This window comes from Lagopus leucura, unplaced genomic scaffold, assembly GCF_019238085.1.
Source record: "Lagopus leucura isolate 7727_CA_CO unplaced genomic scaffold, USGS_WTPT01 Super-Scaffold_100004, whole genome shotgun sequence".
Taxonomy (NCBI): Eukaryota; Metazoa; Chordata; class Aves; order Galliformes; family Phasianidae; genus Lagopus; species Lagopus leucura.
In genome coordinates, this window is record NW_024962264.1 from 57,336,825 (window position 1) to 57,353,393 (window position 16,569).

General features: G+C 41.0%; 1 protein-coding gene across 1 annotated transcript; it reads left to right on the forward strand.

Annotated features, from left to right (window-relative positions):
- The first annotated feature begins 5,185 nt into the window (after positions 1–5,185).
- Positions 5,186–16,266, forward strand: HS3ST1 (heparan sulfate-glucosamine 3-sulfotransferase 1). The gene is made up of 2 exons (XM_042871805.1): positions 5,186–5,293; positions 13,559–16,266. Exon 2 carries the CDS (start codon positions 13,688–13,690, stop codon positions 14,648–14,650), a length of 963 nt encoding a protein of 320 aa, XP_042727739.1. The 5' UTR covers positions 5,186–5,293; positions 13,559–13,687; the 3' UTR covers positions 14,651–16,266.
- The last annotated feature ends 303 nt before the right edge of the window (positions 16,267–16,569 follow it).

Sequence of the window (16,569 nt, forward strand, 5' to 3'; positions counted from 1 at the left end):
TTAAAGGGGTACTGCATTCTTAGAGGTAAAACTTTAATTACTTGCAGAACTGTAATAAGTCTGACACATCTTCTAGAACCTGGATCTCATCCATTGTCAATTCACTACTAATCTTTTATTATTCCTTTACTTTGTTAAACCAAACATTCTTCAGATCAGGCAAAAGCCATCATCCCCAGTCTTGCATAACTAAGTAATAATCCCTGTTTTCTTATTACAAACAGCACTTCAGATATGGAAAGGAAAAGGTAGGTTTTAAATGTTCATATTGAATGACAGGATTTGGCAATCCCCTTACTTAGTAGCAGCATAAAACTCAGTGCTCCTCAGTGCTCAACTCCTGGAGCTTAAAATACAAACTTGATAATGTTTTATCTAGAGGAAATGTATTAGCAGGCCATGGTACTGCTGCATGTTTAACACAGACCACTCTAAATCAGATTGTCAGTTGTGCTATGAGGTGGGGCTATGTGGAATCTCCATACTAATCCTCTATTTATTTCACTGGGAAGGTTCAATGTTATCACTGAATTACAATTCTCTTTCCTTTTTCATTGTGAGTTCCCTTTGCATGCCTCACCTTCCATCCAGCTTTTGTAAGTGCACCCATGTGGCAAGTCAAGCTGTCACACTCAACCTCAGCACCTCATCAGTACTTCCCTCTGGGGAGAAAAATCCAAAATGTGTAGGAAACAGGAACATTTTCAGTGTATGTCAGCCGAGCAACTTCACATGCCCAACCACCTGAAAGAGAGTTGTAAGTGAAGTGGGAGCTGGTCTCTTCTCCCAGGTAACAGTGATATGATGAGAGGTAATGACCTTAACTTGCATCAGGGAAGTTCAGGTTGGATATCAGGAAGAACTTCTTCTGAGGAAGAGTGGTGAGGCACTGGAACGGGCTGCCCAGAGAGATGGTGGAGTCACCGGGCATGATGGAGGTGAGCTGGTGGTTGCACTGGATGATTTTAGTGGTCTTTTCCAACCTTAACGAATCTGTGATTCTATTATACTGTGATACACATCATTCCATACTTTCCTTTTCATGTCCTTTGCTTTTCACACCTAATCAGCACATATTTCACATCTTCACATGCCAGTCCTGAATTCAACCTGTCTTCTTCACATTTCAGACCTAAATTAACATACCTATTTTTTCCTAAACTTAAAATAGGCTTGAATATGTCTATTTAAATGTCTTTTATAACTCATCCTCTGAATTCCCTGAGCTGCCAGGGTTACAGCATTACTTCCTCCCTGCTTTCCTCTGCTCATTTCCCAGTGACAAATCTAGAAATCTGTGAGCTGGAATTGTCTTAAATTGCTTAAGTCATAACTGCATTCCTTCAACCTGACAAATGTAGACTTTGTTATGTAACAGCCAGCCGATGTAGACCATACTGAGAAAGCTTTAAGTGTTGTCTCAATTAAGTAATCTTCATGTCTTTGCTTTTTCAGCTTTTTCTACCTCTGCATTTCCAAAACACGGTGAGTAACAGTGGAGTGGTGGCACAGGGCTTGAAAGAAAATTTGCAAATGTGGTTGAGAAGGAGTTCACCCCTTGATGCACGAATCCATGGCTCTCCAGACTGTGCTTGAAACAGCCTCAGCCAGTACCAGACCTGCAGAGCCAGATACACAGCACACCTCAGCCCCTCTGTGCTGAGGCCGCTACTGGAAGCTGCACTGCTTCCCGTGAGTCACTGCCTCCTCCTTTGCTGCCGCAGAGCCACCAGCATCTGCTAAGGGAAGCCCGGTGCCTTCCTGTCGCCAGCACTGGCCTTGTCTTCAACTCTGTCCCCAGATTTTCTGACCCTAGTCCTGTTGATGACTTGTCATCAACACATGCAGAATTGATTCCTCCAAGCAGCTCGCATTTCATCTATTGTATGGGTAGAACATCTCTTTCTTTAGAATGCGCGGGACATGTCAGTCATCCAGGATATGCTGGAATTCTGATGGCATCCAACATCCCATTTTCACATCCTCCTTTTCAGAGAACGAGGGAAGTGTTAATGAATATTGGCAACACTGCACGGATTATTCTTAATTTCCTTTCTCATTCCTTTGACTTCAGGAATTCTCATTTCCTTTTTTTCTAGATTAGTCAGTTCTCAATCAATGGAATAAAAACACAGAACATGAGTAGTTACTGTATGACTTCTACCAGTCTTCCCACAGTTGAAGGGAAGCTGCCACCATCATGTCAAATCTGCTTTGAGGAAATTACAAATCCCCTTTATAAAGAGAAATATGCAGTCAGAACAGATCTAGACTTTCATAAGTAATCAGAAAATTAGAATTTAGAAAGTAAGGAGTACATGTCAATGGCACCAGAATTAAGATCGGAGAAACTGATAGGTCTTTAAACCTCGTTGTCAACTGGGGCTCCTTATAAAAGCCTTGTAAAAATGTTTCCAGTGTGAAAGTTTGAGAGTTCCAATTTGAAAGTTTTTAGTATAAGAAAGTATATTTTGGAGTAACATATCTTTAATCTACCAGGAAAAGTGATTGATAATATTAAAGCAGTGGCTTGGAGCTACAGGTTAATACCTGTATTAATACCTTCGTTTTAAGAGGTGCAGATACTTTCTCTTGTTATTTTGATGGTTCACAATTGGAACAAACTACTTGAAGAAATTTGTTGGGTTATTTGTTCATCCTTTGATTCTTTTATATGAAGATTTGAAATAAGCATGGAATGGGTATTATTGTATCTGATCTAAAGACCACATGGAAGAAATATAGATCCCACATCCCTGAATTTTTAGCAGTTGATCAATATTTAAGCATTTGGATTTTTACCTGTCTGCAAGAAAGCCAGAACAAACTATTGGGCCATAAACTGTACAGTTAATCAGCAAGGCTAATTTCCATTGCAACAGTAAAGAGCACTGGCCCCAGTACTGACCCCTGGGGGACACCAGTTGTCATGATCTCCATATGGACATCGAGCCATTGACATCTCCAGGTATGATCTCACAACCAATTCCTCGTGCAGCAAACAGTTCACCAAAGTTACTAAATACAAATAAAAACACAGTGTTACTGTTATGTTTTGTTTTTTAATAACAAAATATTTTGCAGATTAAAAGTACAGATTTTCAGATGTCTATTATTTAAAAAAATCACTGCATCGATTTAGTAAGCTTAAATACAGAAAACATAGGCTATGCAAAAACGTCAAATTAAAGAAATTCAGTTGTACTATCCTGCTTTTCTTAGAGAACTTGAACTTGCCTCTTGCAAGCCTTTGACAGAATTCTATTTAGAGATACCACTTCCTAAACCAAATGGAGTGATGTTTATTCCTCAGATTTTCACTTACATATTTATTTTACTAATTAATTTGGCCACACCAAAGTTTGCCTTCTCAGGGCTTGAGGCAGACAATCAGTTGTAAACAACATAACTCCCCCACACACCTACATCCTTTAATCCACTTGAAATTGCTGGTGACACTTAAATAAACATCGCATCCTCGTTCTGCATCCCTCAACAGAAGTCAGCAAGCAGAGTCCCATAATTGATTGGTTCTGTTATAATGCCACTGCACGCTAGTACTGAAGGAAAAGGATTTAACAAAACACACAGCATGAGGAGTCTGACATAGCAGCAGTGCACTGAGCTGTTTGTTGGTGCAGAAGGCACGCGTGAGCTGACATTCCCACTGCTGGAACTCAAGGAGTGAGCAAACATGAGTGTGTCACAGTCAGTGTGACAGCATCCCACACCAAGGGTTATGGAAGCCTCTCTCATCCATGCCATATTTAAAGACACCACTCTATACTGCTTGCATCTGGCTCACACCAGCCTGCAGTTCCCGCACAGCCACCATGGGAAGCACTTCTGGTGGGAGGATAAAAAACGCTGCCTGGTACACAGTGGTAACCCAGCCCTGCAGTGCTTGTGCTTGTGCAAACAGCTCTGCCAGCACAGACAGAACTTTAACCAAACCCTAAATCAATAACACTGCCTGCCATTGGAGAGAAGGTTTCCAGCCATGCTGATGCACAAGCAGCTGTTCTTTACAAGCAAAACTATGGAGTAAAACTACAGAACAGAACAGAAGAGTTTGTAACAGGAAAAAAAAAAAAAAATTATAAATGAGGAAATTTTATACTGACCCTCAGCTGCAGGGAGATTGTGGGCTGCCAGACAACCACAGCTAGGAGAGTGCTTGCCTACTATTATGCAAGTTATCTCCCTGGGCAAACTGTGCTGGGAGCTGTGTATAAGCAGAGCTAGTCCACATTCCTTAGCAGCAGCCCACACCTGTTCACAGGAGATAGAACTGCACAAAGGACTGCTGTGCCAAGGGCTGCATGACATCCTTTGGATGGGAGCGGGGCTGAACTGACCAGTCAGCCTAGAAACGAGTTCTCTTTCAAGAGACTTTGGCTGCTGAATAAATATAGATGCAGTATGTTATTGATATTTCTAATGCATTGCCTCTTGAAAAAAAAATAATATAGATCAGTTTTTGGCAAATATAGATCTATTTTAATAGATTAGCCCTGTGCCTTAAATAAATTCCTGGAAAGCCTTTTTCCCACCGTGGCTTCCAGTTCTTTCATTCCGTACAACCATTTCACTTTAAGTTCTCCTGGCAGAACAAAGAACCCTCTGCAGGGAAAGAACAAATCAAAGCCACTTTGTAAAGTTCAGAAAACACAAAAAGTGCCATCAGTGGCGGAGGTAGGTCTCACTCAGGAAACCTCGTACCGGTGTTATTTTTATAGGTACAGGAAGGAAGCAACCACGGGCGAAAGAAGGATAAGGGGGGGTCTGCTTTCTGTAGTTAGCAAATTATTCCTACAGGCCAGCATTATTAGTTGCATTAATTATTTTATATATATATGTATAATGTATTTTCTCTACATATAGGCGCGGGGCGACGCGCAGACTCTCACACACACACCGCGCTCTCCGCTCGCAGCCGCCCGCTGCCCCCGCCCCTAAGACGCCCGGCGCCGCCCCGGCCCAAGGGGGAGCGGCGGCGCCCAGCCCGGACGGCCCCGTTTGCCCGCCCTCGGGACGGGGCGGGGGAGAGCGGCCGGGCGGGCCGGGGACGGGTGGCGGGGCGATGACGCGCCGGCAGGGCGGGGCGGGGGCCGTACAAACGCGCTGGCGGCGAGCGCCGGGTGCCGCTTCCAGGCGGGCGAGGCGGGCGGCAGCGGGCGCTCGGTCCGCCGCCGCTGCTTCTATCGCCGGGAGCTCTTCCCACGGCTGCGGTACCCGCGGGCGCCCATGGCACAGCGCGGCGGGTGCTGCCCCACGGCTCCGCGCCCCGGCGGTGAGTGATGAGCGGGGGTCCCGCGGAAGGTTTGGGGTACGGGCGAGCGCGGAACCCCGCTCGCTCAGACAGCCTCCGGGAGGCATCGCTGTCGTGGAACGAGGGGAGAAAGAATGGGGAGAAAATGGGGTATGCGGTCAGCAGGTCTGTCTCGATCTGTTCCCTGGGCAGTCTGTTTTCTTTGCACCCGGTAGGTGATGTGTCCGAGCGACAGAGGCACGGCAGGCGGAGTGCCGGGCGTGGGAGCGGCGTGGTGGAGCGCAGGGCTTCTACCTGGCGGCAGGGCAGCTTGCCTTGCTCCGCTCAGCATCTCTGCTCCGTTCCCACGGCAGGCGCTGGAATCGGGCAGGTGCAGCGCGCCCAGCAGGAGGGCGGGGTGGGCTCGGGGCAAAACCTTCACTCGAGTTCACTTCTGCTTTGCCTGTCATAGGTGAGCTGCCCGGAATAGAACAGCACAGGCATGGTGCACTGCCGGTCTTAGCGTGTTCCAGGGCTAAAGATGAGAGAGGTTCAAATTTGGGGGGATGAAAGGATGCTGGGAGGCTGCGGTGGCAGTCTTGGTCTGCTCTTGTCTTTCAGTCCTTGATAAGGGAAAAGCTAGATACAAGCAATTCCACCAGCTTTGTTGGCTGGGAGGTAATATAGAGGGCTGTCCTCTCTGTGCACGTGAGGGCTTTTGCTGTTCCAAGACTGGACCTCTTTGAGAGAGCAAAAATATCTGGGAAGTCTCCTGAATACCAGTCTTGAGTGCGGTGGGGATGGGGCACCTGCAGGGACATCCTTCTGGCATCGGAGACCCCTTTACTGCCTGCTCTTACGGCGAGCCTCTGCAGTGTGTGGCGAGAGGCATGCTTAGTAGAACAGGTTCTCTTCAGTATATGCCCATAAATTGTCTGGCTTTCAAACTCCATATGCAAATGATAAAATATTACTATATTTTATTTATTCATATCTGCATACGCAGATATATATCTGCCAGCATTTCTTGTGCTCCTGAACAAGTGCATTTCCCACCCTGCTCAGAAATGAGCACCTTTCAGTAAAAGTGCAGCTACTAGCATCTGCTGTAGCACTCTCACTCATCCAGCCTTTCAGCACCCACCTTTTTTTTTTTTTTTTTTTTTTTTTTTTTCTCCCCTTTCCCTTTTTGGAAAATGCAGGTTTTTTGATAGTACACTGTCAAATGAGTGCCTGCAGTAGGTCAGTACCAAGATTATACAGCTGAAGCCAAGCCAGCTGCTGCAGTGGAGAGGCACTGATTTAACAGAGTGAATTCCAACCCCAGAATTGCCAGGTTCTCATCCATACCCCCTCCTTGCAAGGACGTTACCTTGGTTATTCTGAATTAACCGTAAAAATGCACGGACATCACACAAAATCAGAGTGCATAAAAAACAGTTTTCTAATCCATAAGAATATGCGCATGAAAGAGGAAGCCAGAAATGTTTTTAGCCTATTGACCAGCCTAGGATTTCTCCCTTCCCACCCCCAGAAATGCCACCCAGAGCCAAGAAGCTACTGCAGCCCCAGATGGATGCATTTCCCTGAGAAGTTTTAATAATTAGAGTGCGAGAAAGCTGTAAATATCCCTGGGCAGCCTGGGATGGAAGCTTCAGCTGGGTCACCTCGCTTCCCACTCCTGAGCAGGAAGGTTCCCTCCAGGTCACCATGCAGTGCTCTGCTTGGTAAAAGGATTGGGTTAGTTAAGTCTAATACAGGGACGACCTCACCACTGCTCTGCTCCAGTATTATTCTGAAGTTGAGTACCAGGAAGGAGGCTGACAGAAATCAGCTTTGAGTATAACCTGGAAGATTACTTAAAGGGTTACTTACTTTTTTTTTTTTTTCCTTTTTTTTTTTTTTTCCTTTTTTTTTTCTTTTTTTCTTTTGTTTCTGTTGTCACTTTCAGTATATTGCTGGTGTTTGAGACAGGGCCTGCATTGGTAGAGTGGTAGGAAAGTGTTGCTTAGCAGGGGTAGTGGAAATGGGATTGCCTCGTGCACTGTGTATTGCCTCATGCACTGTGTATTACTCTTTCAGTACGTTCTGTTAAGGTGAGCCTTTGTACAGAAGGGGGGCAGGACAGACAGAGCTGCCTTTCACACAGATTGTTTTCCTAGGGAAAGGTTTGGTGAATTAAAAAGCAACTCTGTGCAATGCATTTCTGCCTCTTCATTAGGTCATGACCCGTTTTTGAGGGGAACTGAGGCAACTTCTGCATTTTGAATGGAATGGTTGGGCTTCTGGGGGTACAGGGAAGGCAGTGATACAGCATGTTTCCCTCTCTTTATGGGAAAAAGTCCTGCAAGGTGCTAAGCAATTGCTAGAAGAAGATGGTAAGGAGATTCCATATTAGTATTCAGTACAAAAAATTCTGTGCATTCCGATCTTTTTCAGGTTTATTTTTATTCTGCTGTAATGTCCTATTTTCCTTTTACCTGCATGAGGTTCTTTTGGAATGTAGGGTATTCTCTCTTCTAAAAAATTTTTATGATCTCCTGGCATAAAACATTGCAATGGTCCCTTCTGACCTTAAGAAAAAGAGTACAGTGTTATATATAACCACAGTCTATTATAAATTTTCTACTTTATTGCTCGCACTGGAGCTGAACTCCTTCTTTAAAAGGGACAAACTGGTGACCTAGCTAATTTGTATAAACTGTATTTATCACAGCAGGTTCAGACATGGAGCAGATCTCAGCCAAAAATACTTCCTATCAAGTCAACCTTGCTCAGCTTGCTAAGTTCTCCTAACCAAAATTTAGGGACTTTTTAAGAAATACTTTCAGAGTCTTGGCGCATATAGGTAATATGTCTCCCTAACTGCACTGAAATGATGATTAGATTTCTTAACATGCTGACTATAAAAGTGAAACCCGTGGTTTAATCTCTACTCATTGTACAGTATATTTTAATATAACTCATGGAATATAGTCTAAGGAATAGATGGGCAGTATCACTGAGGCACTGTAATACGATTAATACAGTTTCTTACCTTTTCACCTCCCCTCTTAAAACACAGATAGCTATTTTTAATATGTAACAATGAGATCAATAGTTTATGCCCCTAGAGATCTATGGCTTTGGTTGTATGTAGTTCTGGTTAATGTAATACAGTTGTTTCTGTAACACTCACTAAAGTAGGCAATTGCCTGCAGTTAATTAGTGGAAACTGGAGTTTATGCATTGCATTGGCACATGTTGCTTTAAACTTTTTTAAAATGTAATTTAAAAACAGGATGTGGGGTAAGTGTGGGAAGCACCTCTTCACAAAGAGGACATTGGGAGGCCATTTAACAGTTAAAAACAGCAAAATATATATTTACAGGGTATATTTTGAAGAAAATAAGATGCTTTATAAACTAGATCAGATGGAAAAAAATATATATATTTGCTCCTTTTCTGTTCAGGGAAAGCTCTTGACTGATCTGTAAGTGATAGCTGCATGTTTGGTGCTAATGGGATACAAAATGCCACTTGAAAGAGCTCATATAAACAACTAAGGAATGTATCTTAGGACAGACACCATCCTCTCTTAGAGGGGTTGAATATACACTGTTCATTTCAATGACCTGATGAGTTTCAAGTACGCTGGAATTGATCTAGTTCAGTTTTCTTAAAATGCATCTCTGAATACAAATGTTCAGATTACTGGCTTTTCATCAGTACAGAAAGGTATTTGTAGAGTTACCTCAACTATGGATTTTTCTCCCAACAGAAGAAGTCCATGTAGCAGATCTGTGAGCACAGCTAGTTTTAACCAGTGACATCAATCTGATTTGAGTGCCCAAACTTGTAGTTCTAGGGCAAAGGGAAATGCCAACCCACGAGCTGTCCTGGGGTTCTATCCCATCTGCAATGCTGAGAATACCTTGAAGAGCAGAATGTCCCCCTCTGATTATCAGTTCTGATCTCCTTCTAGAGACAAATCTCAGCGACTGATCTGTAGTTCTCAATTGGACCAGCCTGGGTTTTTGCAGATGTATGTAAAGATCCCTCCAGTGAAGGGCTTCAGCTCTGCAAAGAGCAAGTGAAGATGCCTGAAACTTTAACGTGGTTTTTCTCAACACCTGGGGAAAACATAAAACTGCAGTTTTTGTATAATGAAGTTGAAGACATCTCCATGTGCATGGAAGAGTTCATGCAGTCATCTTTCTCACAGTCACTGTCCTGGAAGCAGATGTGTCCATTAGCTCTGCTATACCTCTTGGTGTGTTGATTGTTTGTTTGTTTTGTGAAGTATCTGCTGTCAAGTTGCCAGCAGTCTGTATCTCCCACTTAGGGCTGCCCTACAGATGGGCTGCCCTACTTATGTTCCTTCCCACCTGCTCCGGCAGCCAACTTGATGTTCTTTGGAAAGTTCAGCTCTGAATGCACCCCATACCACCCTCAGGCAAAATGAAGTTATCAATCTTATTTTGTTAAAGCTAATAAAACTAAATGTTATATATAATTTAGGTAGTTTATGCCATCTTATTGAGAGAAGATAAACATACTGAGGCATTAAAATACCATGCTAATGTGTTAAGAGATAATCAGAAGTCATAAAATAGCTACATAAATTTCAAAGAGTACTGTAATATACTTAAAAGTCATTGAAATATGACAGCTGCACCCTTCATTTTGTTTAGTGACGAAAGGTTCAATTTATTTCCAAATTGCTATTACTTTTGGGAGGGGTTTTAATCATGAAAGCTGATCTGATTGGCACTGTCCACACCAAATCTTGTTGAATAAATAGTATGGTACATTTTACTAATCAATTGGAGAAAGCTGAAGAAAAGCTTAAGAAAAAGCAATTAGACTTCTTGAATAGTCTTGGTATAATCTTCAAAGCGTCATTTAACATAAACTGTTTCTTTTACCAACTTGCTCGTTTACTTGTAGCAAATGCAATGGTAATGACTGTCAGTTAAATTTTTGTATTAATCTGAACTACAAAGTCACCGAGTGCAGTCATGTATGCTCTGCATGACTTGTGGAGGCAGTGAAGAGAATTCTTAAAGCAGAAAAGTAATTTGGCAGAGTGGCTGCTATAAAATCTTCAGTGCATGCTTATTATTGTTGAAACAGTTTTTCAGACCCACAAATTATAAAGCTATGGAATACATGTTTGCATCATTTTATATAAACTGCAGTAATTCTAGCCACCAAATTGCAGATCTGTTCAAAGCATTGAAGAGGGCAGAGAGAAGAAGACTGAATGACAACCAATTTACATGCAGTTTTATTCCTGGACACTGCTTAGCCCACACAACATATGTTTTGTGCTGAATTTAGAGAAACACTCATGTCCATTGTGTTGCATTAGTCTAACACAACGCAATAACTGGTTCAGATCTCAAACCCGTAGTGTTTGAAAGGAACAAAGGAATCCAGAAGGAGAAAGCAGACAAAGCTTTATTGCTTGCAAGTGAAACAACAATAGCTTAAATATATGAAATGGCATAATTACTGACATGGTTCATTGGATGTGCATAAGGACAGTAAATGCTATGGATTCTGTGGGAGTATTCCAGGAGTGGAACAGAATTCATAGCATTCACTGCTTTCACACCGTGGAACATTTGATGCATTCCAGATCTGCACCTAAACAAACAATTGTGGAGGAAAAAAGAAATCAAACTCTATATGGCTGAATTATAGGACACTCTATGTTCTTCTGAGTATCACGTTGCAACTGAAAGCATTGTTTTGTTTATTTAAAAAAATAATGTCCACCCCTCCCCCTAGGTATTTCAGGTAAGAACAGGAAGACTGAGGCTCAAGGGAATACTTGTGATGTGTCCCTCGATACCATACCTGTAATATCTCACAAGTGAAGAGCAATGCCAGCTGAAACAAAAGTAGATTTACGGTTAAGAGGCACTTTTAACCAGACCTTACTTCCTATGCTATGCTCAGCCATAGAAGGGCTTGAATAACATGGAATTGGTGGTGGAGTACTATGCAAACTATGAATTTAAAAACAATCCCAATGCATTTAAAAACAATAATCCCAAATAAAATAACATTGCTAAGATCACTTTGTGATCACTAAAACACTTAGTGTTTTCTTATTAATATTTGAGATCAGTAGTTAACCCTAAGTTAACTACTTCTCTTTCCAGAGAAATAGTGCTCATCATATAACTCAGCTGAAAGCAGAACATATTTCAAATTGACTGCTATAGAAATAAGGGTTCCTACCATTAGGTTTTAACTCCTTTCAACATTAATTCAACCTGTTCTCTGGAATCCTATTATGCCTTTCCAGTAAGGTGTTAGGACAACGACTCAGGCTTACTATTTATAGAACTTGTAACTCTTAAAATATACTCTACAGTAAGTGGCTATTCCTTTAATCTGTGACCTTAAAATTCAAGAAGAGTTGATGTTTTGTTGCTCTTATGTTCTCAGCTGCCCATCGGGCACTGATCTAATTAGGCCATTTGCTCAGACTACTATTAAATATAAGGGCAGAATATTTAGTGAGGACATCAGCCATGTATTTACCAATACTGAATTATTTGCTGTCCAGTCTACAACCATCACCCCCCTACCCCCTCCCCGCATGACAACTTTAGTGAGGTGCTAATAACTAGGATTATTTCTTTTTGAAACTGAAGTAGATTTAGTTGAGAACAGTGAGGACAGGGAAAGAGCCGTAAATTGACAGCTGAAATGGAGTTCTCTCAACCACATAAAAATCGTAACAGAGACAAAAAATGGAAGAACAACAAATTTCTCTGCCAACTTTTTTCATGATCAGACATCATAGAACAGCCTAGGGCACAACTTTGTGTCCAAGACAGAACGTGGCCATGAGCTCACAGCCCATAGGCACCCAGAGAAGCACAGTTCCTTTGACTACAGATTCATTGAGGCACACTGCTTGCCTCTCCTCCCAGCTTTGATTTCTGCTACCTAACAATACGACTGCCTTGTAGCTCTTCACAAGTGATTAGAAAAGGGAAAGCAGGAAAGTAATAATCAGTAGCAAGCATAAGGAAGCCAGCCTGCTTCATTCAGGATGGAGTCATGACCTCTGTAAATGCAAAGCTATCAAACAACTTTCTAGATGACTTGGAAACACGTCATTAGTCCCTGTCACACTGGGACTTAGCTTATTGTGGAAAAGTCATTAGCTTCTTTTCAGATTCTCTGGAGAATTTCCAAAACCTAGCCCTTGCTGTTCCTCAGGTTGTTCATACGTAATTTATTTCAGCCCTCATTAGTTAGTACAGTACGCATTGTTCTGAGCTTAAATTCATAATTACAGTAGCACAATAAGGCAGAGAGTCAGATGCTCTGCCATCATGGCTTCCACTTCAAAATGGAGTTAGACAATACCACAACACTTACAATACAATAGCACCAGCCCTCCACTGAGCTTATAGGACTTACAAAAGCTTCCAAATCTAGAGAGCTGTTATACGCAGCCAGCTCACAATGTGACCATCCAACAGATCTGTTATATGTGAAGCCATTTTAATTTCATTTCAAGCACTGCGTTTAAAATCCTGACCTTTACTTTAAAGATCTCTTTACTTTAATAAATAAATAAAGGATAAAGTTAGTTGTTTACATCAGACTGGCTGCCTGACTCTAGAAATTACCTTCAGCAATATTCATTGCCTATTTTGTCCATGAATATTTTGACTGGGACCACCGCTTTTAGTATTTCATTAGTGCAGCCTTGCTATAGTCTACAGTTTCAGTTAGAGCCCTTCCTAACTTATTTCTGTAAGAATGTGGCTTTCTTGCATTTCTCTTCATATCACATGAGCCTTTTGCCCTGGAGGCTTTACTTTCAGGTTCCTGTCATAACATAAATTCATAGAATGGCTTGGATTAGAAGGAACCTTATAGATGATCTAGTTCCCTTAGGAGACTACATGACCTTCTTTGAGGAAGCTTCCTTGTTCAAGCCCTTTGTTTTTTTTCTAAAGTAGACCTATTGCACATTTAAAAACAAAAAAAACACCCTTCAACTCCACTGAAATCAAATTTAAAAATAATAAAACTCTAAATCTTGAATCTTAGAAAGAGATTGAGAATATTCATGTCTCCTGGTGACTTGCAGTCATTTTTTCATGGCGTTATTGTATGTGGCTGTCTTTAAAGAATTTAATTCTCTCCAGTGATTTATGAGGTAGAGTTCAGAAATCTAAAGAAGTTGGTTCAGTTTTGAAAATCAAAAGATACTTGTAGTGTGGCTTTAGTACTAATATAGCTGAGTATAAAATAATGTGCCTGTCTTATTTTCTTTTTTCTTTCTCTCAGAAAAGTTTCTGTCTGAGAAATACGCATCCACTCAGCAAAACAAAAACAACTTTTAAAGGCTGTTCTTGGTAGAAATCACTCCATGCCCCATTACCTGCTTGAGTGAAACCAGACTAAAGAAGTTCTGTCATGGCAGCTTTTCTGCTGGGAGCTGTGCTGCTCATTGTTCAACCTCAGATAGTGCCTTCCAGACCGGCTATAAATTCAAAGGCTGAGACTTCTGCTCAGTCTGCTCAGAGAGAGCTTTTAAAGAAAACATCTCAGAAAAATGACTTCAAGGAAAACATTCATTCTAATGGATCATGCCGGCAGCTGCCACAGACTATCATTATTGGAGTGAGGAAAGGTGGAACAAGAGCTTTGTTGGAGATGCTGAGTCTTCATCCTGATATTGCTGCAGCAGAAAGTGAAGTCCACTTCTTTGACTGGGAAGATCACTATAGAAATGGATTGCAATGGTATATTAATCAAATGCCATTCTCTCATCCCCATCAGATCACCGTGGAAAAAACTCCTGCATATTTCACATCACCTGAAGTGCCTGAAAGAGTTTATAACATGAACCAATCTATGAGACTACTCCTTATTTTAAGAGACCCAAGCGAGAGAGTACTGTCAGATTACACCCAAGTGTTCTATAACCACATGCAGAAGCACAAGCCGTATCCCTCCATTGAACAATTCCTGATTAAAGATGGTGAACTCAACGTGGACTACAAGGCAATAAACAGAAGCTTATACTACGTTCACATGCAGAACTGGTTGAAGTATTTTCCCCTTGATCATATCCACATTGTAGATGGGGATAAACTAATCAAAGATCCCTTTCCAGAAATAGAGAAGGTAGAGAGATTTTTGAAATTATCACCACAGATAAATGCTTCGAACTTTTATTTCAATAAAACTAAAGGCTTTTACTGCCTAAGGGACAGTGGTAGGGAGCGTTGTTTACATGAGTCAAAAGGACGAGCTCATCCACAAGTAGATACTCGGTTACTTGAGAAACTGCATGAGTATTTCTATGAGCCTAACAAGAAATTTTTTGAGCTTGTTGGCAGAACATTTGACTGGCACTCATTTGTGGCAAGTTAGTGGTAAACGTGAGAACCTATGTTCTGGTGTAAATTTTAAAAGGGCATTTAAGCTATAATTTATTTGTAAAAATTCATAAATACTTCTGTACAGTATTAGATTCACAATTGCCATATATACTAGTTATATTTTTCTACTTGTTAAATTTGAAAGCATTTTGTATTGTTTTTCATGGTTGTTAACATTGTGTATGACATGTCTATATGAAGAAAGTAAATTATTTCACTGCAGAAGATGCTCTCTTGAGAATGTGTTGTCTTTTTAATAAATAAGAAATTCATTTCAACAAAACCCTTCAGAATTATTTGAATACTTCAGTCTTTCTGAACTTTATCCTCTAGTTGCTAATGAATATGCTAAACTTTCCATTTCTACTTTTATTGCTCTAAATTGTGGTCTAATAATTTCTTTTTATCTGCAAATATTCTTGTAATTTGAAAATTGTTCTATCCTGCTTTACGGAATTTTTTCTTGATAATGTGGTATTTATACGTGTTGGGACATGCACACCTAAAGGACAGTGGAAAACTGTGTCATAAATCACGTTAACAGCTGTATTTACCTTCCTACTTAATGCTGTAGTAACTGCTTCTCAAATACTTTGGCAGAACCCTACTAGTTTCACGGCAAACTTTTAAAGATTCTGTGGGGAGCAGCTCATGAAATCAAAGTTAAGTGCAGAAATTGATTAATCTAAAACCTTTCTACAGTCTTGGAATGTATATATCCTTCATTATGAAAGAGAGAGGTTTGAGAGAAGAATATGAGCAATATGGGGACATTTTAAAGGCTGCTAACTGCTGTTCCTAAATTTTATGACACATCCTTTCCCACTACTGAAAACCAATGGTTACATAGAAAAATTAGCTGGTCTACATTCCAGTAAGCAGCAACTTCATTCTTATAAATATTAACACATTTTTACTGTATTGAACACTTCTCAATGAGTTGAACAGCTGCTTCATGTAACTTAGAAGGGCCCACGGGCTACTATTCAATTAATCTCTTTCCAGGAAATGTAAAGCCAAACTTTGGATCCAGCCTCGGGTACGATGGAATTAACTCAAATTCCAGGAACTTTTATTGTCTTCCATCTGCTAAAAATGGAAGTTAGATGCTAGTACATTGGTAAAAGTTACAGCTTTTCCTATCTATGTTAGTTCTGATGTTCCATTAGACATCAATTTCTGGCATTAGAGTTAATCCTGTTTCCACAGAAGGTTTCTATAGTGCTTTCATTATGAGCTAATTTTCATGTTATGATCTAAAACATACCCTTTGAACATTCAGTGGCAATACCCTGTACATTTAAACTTGTTACTGATTGTTTCAATCCTTCATAAAATTTAAATAAATGTAGATAGGTTAATTTTTCCCAGTGAGATGGTTCAAACTTGGGCACTGTGACAAGGTACCCTCTGGGTGCAAGTATCCCATATTATGCTGCTTGCATGAAAATTTGCAGATGCTTCCCCTCTATATCCCACTACTTGTGCACCTGCCCAAGCTGTATTCAACCTCAGAGAGGTTGTTGGTGTTTGTTTCATAAAGTAGACCTTTGATGAAAGCCTACTATGAAATGGTATTGTACTCAATAAAATATTTTCTGAATTGCATCTTTTTCTCTTTGTTCATAATTTTCTAGTTTGAAAGATGAAATTAGGATTCAACTTCAGTTTAGTCTCAAGTTAAATGTTGCTTAAGAGTTCAGTTGCAGCCCAGTGGATCCAGTGAAGAGCAGTTGCTAGCTGCTGGATTGTTGGCCTGCATGGTCCATTGCTGGGTCCACTCAGGATATACAAAGAAGAGTGGATAGTTTCTGCTGGCAACAATGTTGCATCCTTGATAAGGCAGATACCAAAAATAACAGGCTTAATTGAAGTACCAACATGGAAAACAGAAACATTGAGAGTTTTGTG

Excerpts from the sequence above, each read along its gene's own strand:
- HS3ST1 (XM_042871805.1), top strand. The coding sequence starts at position 13,688 with ATGGCAGCTTTTCTGCTGGGAGCTGTGCTGCTCATTGTTCAACCTCAG.